This window comes from Rhinolophus ferrumequinum, chromosome 3 (assembly GCF_004115265.2).
Source record: "Rhinolophus ferrumequinum isolate MPI-CBG mRhiFer1 chromosome 3, mRhiFer1_v1.p, whole genome shotgun sequence".
Taxonomy (NCBI): domain Eukaryota; kingdom Metazoa; phylum Chordata; class Mammalia; order Chiroptera; family Rhinolophidae; genus Rhinolophus; species Rhinolophus ferrumequinum.
In genome coordinates, this window is record NC_046286.1 from 43,697,029 (window position 1) to 43,706,492 (window position 9,464).

The 9,464-nt window shown below is 33.4% G+C and overlaps 1 protein-coding gene across 5 annotated transcripts in view; it reads right to left on the reverse strand.

Annotated features, from left to right (window-relative positions):
* Positions 1–4,118: 4,118 nt before the first annotated feature.
* Positions 4,119–9,464, reverse strand: part of SYNCRIP (synaptotagmin binding cytoplasmic RNA interacting protein) — a 29,131-nt gene continuing 23,785 nt past the window's right edge. Inside the window, exon 11 of one of the 5 annotated variants that reach the window (XM_033098531.1) lies at positions 4,119–7,933. In XM_033098531.1, coding sequence (XP_032954422.1) covers positions 7,895–7,933 — 39 coding nt within the window. In that variant the 3' untranslated portion in view covers positions 4,119–7,894. Of the gene's footprint in view, positions 7,937–9,464 lie in introns of all 5 variants that reach the window. The other 4 variants (XM_033098520.1, XM_033098578.1, XM_033098542.1 and 1 more) reach the window with 4 other exon arrangements.

Consider the following 9,464-nt stretch of genomic DNA (forward strand, 5'->3'; position numbering starts at 1 on the left):
GAGAGATGTAAAAGGTAACCACTTGAAGAATTGAAGTCGTCATCTCTGAATTGACTAGGTGTCAGTAGAGGAGAATTTCATACCGTTTTCCAGGTATAGGTCTTTTAAAATTTCTTTTAATTACTATCAGGTTAAAACTTCAGCTAAGCATATACACGAATAAATAACACTCTTCCTATCATTATTCAAACTAGGAATTTAAGACAATGCCTTAAATTCAGAGCCTCCCTTTTCAAGCAATTTAACTTCATCTACCAACTGGAAGGTACATATCATCCTATTCATATGGATACAACCATTGCTCTAAATTAAACTTGTATAGTTGTGTGTGAATTACTTAGAAATAGCTGTTAAGACTTTCTCGTTATCTAGCCTTCATTACTTATCCTCTCCAAAAGAAACTTATATAAACTTGATGGATTCAAAACCAACTACTCATCATCAGCAAAACAAGAATTCAATCTTGAAGTATCCCTTTCTCAAAGCAATGCGTATATAGACAGGGTTTCTAGGCCAATACTGTTTTGCTCAGCAGTTTGAAATAAAGCTGAACATCAGCATAAAGGAAAATTGCTGGGCTGGGTTATTCTAATAACAATTAGTAGACATAAAAACATAAAGCCGCCTATAAATCAAGACCAATTCTTCATTTAACTTCAAGGGAATTTTGATTTTTAAATGTCAGATGGACAACTTTAGTGAGGATCTTCAGATAAACTTAAAACATGACCATTTCATGCTCAATTTTTAAAACCTTTCCATGTTATACATTAAGTGGTTCAAAATTTTGATTCCTATTTCAAGTTAACATGCCACAATTAAGCTCAATTCAGCAAATAAACTAAATTTCTACCAACCTAATACTTGGAAGAACATTTTTAAATGTCTGCCTAGCCCTATTCAGATTTCCCTGCCCTGAGGAGCTTGCAGTCTAAAAGGAGGTACAAGAAACCATATAGAAATAACTATAAAAAACAAGTAGTGAGGCGGCCAGATGGCTCAGTTGGTTAGAGCGCGAGTTCTCAACAAGGTTGCCGGTTCAAGTCCCGCATGGGATGGTGGGCTGCGCCCCCTGCAACTAAAATTGAAAACGGTGACTGGACTTGGAGCTGAGCTGCGCCCTCCACAACTAGACTGGAGGATGACTTGGAGCTGATGGGCTCTGGAGAAATACACTATTCCCCAATAAAATAAAAATAGTAATTTAAATATACTGATCCACAAGAGACACTGAGCAGGGATAATAAGCAAAAATACTTAACTACAGAATCTATTGCTGGGCCCCTAACTTTGCTGATGCTGTCCAAAATGCTAAATGGATCTTCAGAAAATCAAGGTATCAACTAAAATTTATAATTTTAGAATAAAAAGCTTTTTCATGTTTTAATTCAATTTATAAATGAATTTGAAGTTAGGCAGAGTGCCTAGAGAGAACTGCACCTGTTCTTAATGTTGAAGGATTCAACTTGAGGAATTCAGTTTCTGCGCTCATGTTAATTTTTACCATTTCAAGAAAAAAGGGATATTAAATTTTGCCGCAACTACATTGTACATTACATACGCATGTAGTTGCTAAGAACTGAACTGCGTTCGCCAATTTTTACAGATGACCTTTGACATACTGCATTATGATTTTCCTCCATGTTCATTCCAAATATTAAATATATTAAGAAACACGGTATATGCTTTTCTAGTTTTTCATGTTTAAATAAATTAAAGCAATTTTAGACGCCTAATTCTTGATGTTTCCAGTTAAAGCAACATGAATACCAACCTAATATACTCTTTAAAATGAAGTCGTAAGGATTTCTTTACTGATGACATAAAACACGCATCAAGTAGTCTTAGCCACTTTGTGTTTAAATGATGCAGTACTGGCACTTTATAATCCCCATAGAAAAAAATCAGGATACTCAAATTCAAATGCAAAATTGTTAACACAAATGCAATATTCAAATTTCCTTCATCTCATTTAAAATTAACCTCTTTAAAAGACCCATTATCAAAGGTGATGTTACTACCCTTTTGGTATGTTTCTACACTTAAGACTGGATTTTGGAAGCCACAACTCTTTCCTACAGATTTATTATTGTGAACAAGTCCTAGTCATATTCTTTAATCTATGATAATGACTTGACCACATCAAAACCTTTGCCCTTTTGCCTTAAAAAACTGGCTATAGTTCTTAAATGACAGATGGCAATTCCCGTAGGTGTCCTAAAATTCTTTTCAAACACAAGTTGGTATTTTGTTATAACAATCTTTTCAGAATAAACACCTAAAAAGTCTATAAAAATTCACTAACATGACAGATTGCAGCCTGTGTAACTCCTCTCAGATGGGAACTTGTTTTGAACTATTTTATAGGCAAATTAAAAATCAGATATTCATTGAAGCTTATATTCTAAAATACTCTTTATTTTGATCCTAAGTTTATTATTTGTGTTAGAAGCACATTTTAGGAAATGGTTAACACCTGAAGACCTAATTTCCATAGTGGTTTAACAGGACTTCTCCCTAACCGTCTTATTCAGCAGTCTTGATTTCAACAAGAAAGTACTAGTTTTGCATCAGCACAGGGAGCCAAATAAACATAAATGGTTTACCAAATGCCCTAATGGTGAATTTTTCCAGTATAAAATGTCTGTGATTTCTGAAACAGCTTTTCATTAATCCGCATAAATTTTGGTAAGCCTAAAAACAAACTAAATTCTGCACTAAGTGATCTAAAATGATTTTTATCCTGAAGTGGCCAATACTATGCCTACCGCCCCACCCCCTGAAGAAAACCTCCAGCTACAAGCCAACCACCATCCCCCCACGAATGTATTTCCAAGTTCCCCACTCTCTGATGACTTGCCAAGTTAGCTTAATGAAACACTTTTTAAACTGAGTTCCCCTACCTAACCTCATTTGTAGTCCTCTAAATGTGCAACATTTTATTTTAAATAGATCCATTTGTTCACTCTCCTTTCCTGAATTACTTGCAACTTCAATCTCATTTCCAAACCTTCAGCAGAAAGATTGAAGAGAATAGAAGAATACTGCATGGTGGGGCATGTAAATTACCATTTAACTTCTTCATCGAGTCCACTTGCATGTGCACGACCACAGAGTATTTTCACCATCAATAAAAATTAAGTGAAGACCAAGGCTACACATTTATTCTATACATCTCCCCATCATGTGCCTGGATTAGAGATTTTGGGGAATTTGTTTTTACCATTGGCTACTTTGAATGTATAATTAAAAGGCGAATAAGCTCTAAAGATTCCAAGTGTCTATTTAAAAGCTGTTAAATGAAAAAAATGATAAAATGGAGGACACCCACAATAATTCTTGGACTCCTGGAGATCCTAAGACATGCTACAAAAATAGGTCTTTATTCTTAGGAAAATATAGTCAGAGCTAGCTTCCTTATGCTATACATAAAATCTTAACATCAGAGGCAGTACAGATAGTACAGATAGTTTTTAAACTGATCTCCAAACAAGCACAAACCCACTACGTTGAAAAGAACAGGTAATTTGAGGTTTTTGGCAAAAGACAGTACTTCACACATCTAATCCAAATCAAAGAGCCTGCAGACAGTTTTCAGGGAGATGAAAGGAATGAAATAAATATAAATTCTATGGATAAATAAATGTAAGAGACAATTTAAATAAGCTAAAAGAACTATTACTTTTTAAATAAAAATACTAGTCAGGTACAAGCTTTTGTTTCTCAATGCCAGACTTCTAAATGTTTACCAGACTACTGTTAGTATCATTAAAAACCTAATCTTGGACCAGAGCATTAGTTTTAATACTGTTTTGCATTTGTAAAAAAGATGTTTTTCAAACTGAATGCTTCTGGTCCTGAAAAATATTTTAGGTATATTACTGAAGGCAGACTGTGGTGCTAATAGAACTTATATCTTAAGTACTTTAAAAAGCGACAGACCAAAAAGTCTATCTACTAATTTGACCACAGTTAAAAATATCTTTGAACATTGGCTTATAATTAGCATCTTAAAAATAGTGGCATGCCCTATTGAGTGGTATGATTACTGAGTAATTAATTCTATACACCATCCCCACGAGTCTGTTCATTTTACGTACTGTTAAGTTCTTCATTCATTTTATACCCGCCACTGAATTCCTAGTCAGATAAAAATTTTATAATATACATCATTGGGGAGAAAATGGTCATGGTGGGTATTCTTGGAAGTTTTAGGAACCTGAGCAATCATGTACTCTAGGGTTATCTCCCTCTCCTAAATACATGAAGTCCTTCTACTATTTTATTTCTCCCCTTAGAGACTACATCCCATACTCTGTAACAAGGTGATCTTTTGCTATTTCTGATCAACAGTGACTTTTGGCTTAGCAGTCAAAAAAGCTGTCCTGAATGTGACAATTTTGCCCACCTAGCGTGATGTTCACCTTAATATTAAATAAGTCTTTTCAAATATCTTATATACAAGTGAATACCCAAGATCACCCTATCAATCCATTTGTTGTTCATATTTTATGAGGAAAATATATTTTGTTAAATCAGACTTGCAGTTATTTGTAAATTTCTCATGATGTAACAACTGCCATCATGAGTGTGCAACCGCTTTTTGTGCTCAATCCCTCCTTCATTTCTAACATCTGATTCAGCTGCAATGGCTGAAAATCTTCCACAAAAAGTTATGTCTGGGAGAATATATTCAACACAATTTTCTCACAAAGCAACTTTCTGAAAACTGATTAATGATCACTTTTGATTGCCAAGTAGTCTGCAGAAACAAAATCTTGCGTCTGTTTTGGTTAGTTCTTTTCTTTTTTAACAATCAGAATGTTTTAAGGATACATTTTTCACCCCAAGGAAGGGACTTGACTATTGGAATTAAGGCCCCTTCCTTGACAATATGTACAAAATTTCTTTAACTTATCTGTCCATTCTTTGAAGCTGTCAAAGCCAAGAACCCATAAACAAATCACAAATAGCAATAACCTACATTAGTTAACATTCCCCTTTTAACATGTTGACATTTTTACTAAAGGATTAGTTATTTTTGCATTTCCATTTCTCATATCCCATGACATTCCATATAAATTGCATTATTGCTTTATAGGCCACACAACATTCAAAAGTATGTTTATATGCATTGCCTGTTTTCCTTGATTTCTGATAAGTTTGATACTGATTTTACTACAGAAATTTAAATTTGAAAATACCAGTTAGTATTTCTTCTCAGAACTTAATTGTTCACATCACTAATCACTACATGCATATTTAGCTCTGATTATATTGCTCAAAAACTGCACCCATTATCAGAACAGTGCAAATGATATTTAATTTTTAAATTATAATGGCTTGAATTCAAAGTTATTCAAATGAACACTGTCAAGTAATTTCACTTGAGTGTGTACATTTCATCACCACTGTTTACATTACCCATCAATTCTTCACAATTATCAGTTTTCCCTCCCAAATCCCAAAACTAAGAATGCCAAATAGTCTTAGAAACCCACAGCTCCGTATTTTAATGTTTTTTTTAAGAACACATTTGTGAACTCACAAAAATGTTCATCTTTCAACTTGACAATGCAGTTCTTACTTAAGCCAAACAAACCCGTCCTAAAATCCCAACAAATAATTCTGAGAATTAACTTAAACACCTTGACAGTGTCCCTTAAAAAGGGTATGACAGTAAAGTGCCAATAGGCATGGCAATGACCTCTTTAATGGGATCATAATTCCTTGGAACTGGGAAATGCCAGCACCAAGGATTACACTGAGATTCAATTTTACTGAAGGCTACATTGAGTTTACCCATATTCCACAACCTATTATACTCATTATATGTCAGAATGAAATGTAAATGTTTTGTGTAGCCCTCAAACTTACACTAAGATTTGAGAGAGATGTACTTTAAAAAAGCACGGGGTAATATATAAAATCAGTGGCAGAAAGTTTCGTTAAGCACCAGGAACTAATTTTTGTCACCCCATACTCATTAGGTAAGTTTCAATAACCGGCAAGGCACATTTACATATATTCCAATGAATACTTATTGACAAATTTTAAATTACACTCTATGTCCCAGCTATCCCAGTAACTGACATACAACATACTAAAATGGTTTATTAAGATAACATAAAAAAAACCAATTAATGTAAAACATACAGGCTATTGGCAACCACTATTCTAAAATTATGTAAGTACAAATAAACATACTGAAATGTGTGCAATTCTAAGTTTTTAAACCAGAATATTTCTATACTAACACACATTTATATTAATGACACATAAAAAAAATAAAAACTTTATTACAAAAATAAGTTACACTCGCCTCCAGCTTACAGTATAAAACAATTTTATTTGCAGGAATGCAAAATGATTGTTTGCCATGAGCATTTTGAACATATGACACGTCTAATTTTCTTGTTAAATTTGCATTTACTGGGGGAACTGGTGTGTATAAAACCTTAAGTATAAGCTCTGATCTTCATCGTGGTGCCTATTGGGTATGTGATATAACTGCAGTATCCCTTTGGGGAAGGGGGAAAGGGATTTCTTTATACCAAGTCTTAATTAAACTATAATTTCACTTTTGACTTTAAGCTATCAATTTAGAACTTGGCAGAAAAACTTTTTGAGGGTGATTCAATAGAGGATGCTTCACCACTGAACACTCACTGTCATCAAGGTGCTTTAGAAAATTAAAAACATAGCACAAATGATTGTACTCTACTCTACAAGTTATCATGACCTGTGTAAGAAATGGAAAGCTGATTCACATTTTTGTAGTGATCAGCAATAAGAAATGCACTAATGAAACATACCTTTTACCTAAAAAGCTAAACTACAACCATATACTAATCTCTATGATTTATGAAAAAACTTCAAAATATCCAAATGTCAGGCTTCACTGTACAACTGTCAGTTTTAGTCTGACTTTTATAAAGGGACACTGCAGTATTTAGTACAAGTTCGGATGCACTTTTTTTGAACATCTGATGTCTTACAAAAGTAACATCTTGCTAAACTATTATACATCCAAATAACTACAATATCTGAAGAAGCAAGGCTGCTTTTTCAGCCACAAAATACGACAAAAGCAAGGCCTGTTATGATGGTCATGAGGAAGTCTTACAAGCCTCTGAAACTAAAGGCAACTAAGAATGTTACATTTGGTATATTAAAATCTTACCCTCATATCATTTAACAAGCCTTGCTTTTATCTACAAAGATTTTCTATGTACAGTACAGACAGGGTATAGTTCAATCCTCTGCTACTGAGGTAGTTAACCAACCCTTTAAAAAAGGTTCTGAAAAGAACCACTATCTGGAATGCCTGACTAACCAGCTCTGATGATTACACCTGAAACTGCATATCTGAACACAATTCAAAAGTGATTACCATAAAAAAGATATAGACAATCATGATTAACCTTGGTGAGCAGAAATAAAATTTAAGGATACCAACAATGGCATTCATCTATACCACTGCAATAAAATTTAAATGCACAAATTCAAGAGAATATTTCAGAAAACCACTGCTGGGATCCTTAATTTAAAAAAACAGGGGAAAAATCTACTTAGAGCAGATTTTTTAAAGAGAAGAACTTTATTCTTTATTAAGATACCATGCTAGAAGTTATGAAGAATTTCTGTTGGAACACATTTGGAAAATAGAGTAGCTTTAGTTTAATAACTTGCACTGCAGAGAAAATTGTTAAAGAAATTCATATCAAAGTCCAAGTATTAGTTCAATGTCCTGTATTTGATTCCATGATCTTCATTGGAAGGTCTTCTGCAATAGAATATGCTCCTATACAGCCGAGATATTTAAAGTTGCTTGATTTCCTTACCATTACTCCACTGCAAGCTTCTGGTGTAATCCCACATAGCAAGTCAGTCTTCATTGTAACAGGTCAGGACCGGCCTCGACCCCTTTTCCCTGCTAGCCAGGTAACAAAAGGAATCAGTTAGATAAATCATTTTAAATTAATAATGTGTACATACATAATGATAACATTAAACAATATATAAAAGCTTTAACAAAGTAATTCTTAATATAAAGTCTAACCAGAAAGTTTCCTTTAATAACTATTAACTTGTTTTCACTCGTTTTTTTTTCACTTGTTTGAGTTGAGGTTTTGGTTTGCTTTTTTGCCCTTTGGTGGGTGAGAGGGAGGGATGGACTGAGGTTTAAAAACCCCATTTTGTTCACAAACTGATTTTATTTAAAAAATAAAAAAAGAGCCACAGAAAACCTAACAGAAGTTACACCTTAAGGCATTGCTCCCAATAACTTTCAAGAAATTCCTGTTTTTGAAACATGAAATAATCATAATATGCTGAAAGCAACCATCTGATATTTGTTTGACCTTGACATTTGAAATTCACTGATTAACATTTTTTGAAAAGCATTTTATCTTTCAAGTCATGTGTTTTTCACATGTAGCCTGTCAAGTATAAATCTTTCAATTTAGGGAAGATGGAGTTTCAGAAGCGGGGACTGGCTTTTAAATGTTTTCATTGTTCAGAGTCTACCCCCAAAATTCTAATATTTAGAAGGTTAACGTTCTCCCATCCTTACTGCTAAAAAGACCATATGGTCAAAACAAGATTAAAGTGCAAATGATTACAAAAATCCAAACTATTAAATCTTTAATACAAACCAATCTGTGAAGTAAAGTTTATTTTTCAGGTGTTTTAGCTTACCCGAATAACTCCAGGACTTTTTTTTAATTAGGGAAGCATGGTGGTATGAATAGAGTTGAACTCATAAATTATTACCCACACTTATTCCTGTTGCTTTCTAGTCCCATGGTGTACAAAACAGTCAAGAAAACAATATATTCAAACTAAGTTTTAGGTTAAAAGGTAGGATAGACTTCAGGCAACTCAAAGTGACTTGTCAGTGTGACCTGCGACCCTTTGAGACTACCTGTCCTTGTTATAGTTTATCCATGACGATTAAGAGTAAAAATATACTTACCAACTTAAACTTACTACATGTACTACTTTATTTTTTGATGGGAACATGAAGTATGTTGTAAAATAGCACTTTAAACCAGAAGCAGAAAACTGCAAATCAGTGTTGTGTAATGTGCAGACATATTCCACACAAAGATTAACAAGGCACAAAACCCTTTAATTGGCCTTGACATACTATACAATTTGAACCAAATTTGCAGGAAATTTTGTGAAAAACGAATTGTAAACACAATTTTAGTAAGTATACATTTAGGTGTGAATTTTTATTGAAATAAACAACAGCATAAAGAATACAAGTAGCCAAAATGGTTTTGAAAAACCAAATTAGGTCAAAGTTCTAAATTAAAAATAGCAGTTGTGTTTCAATTTACCTTATTCTAGCAATTTAAGTTGGTAACATACAAATAGTTATTCTGATACAAGATATTAAAGACATACTCAGTTTTAATCAACTACCTGTCAAGAAACCAAATCTAAACACTACGGGA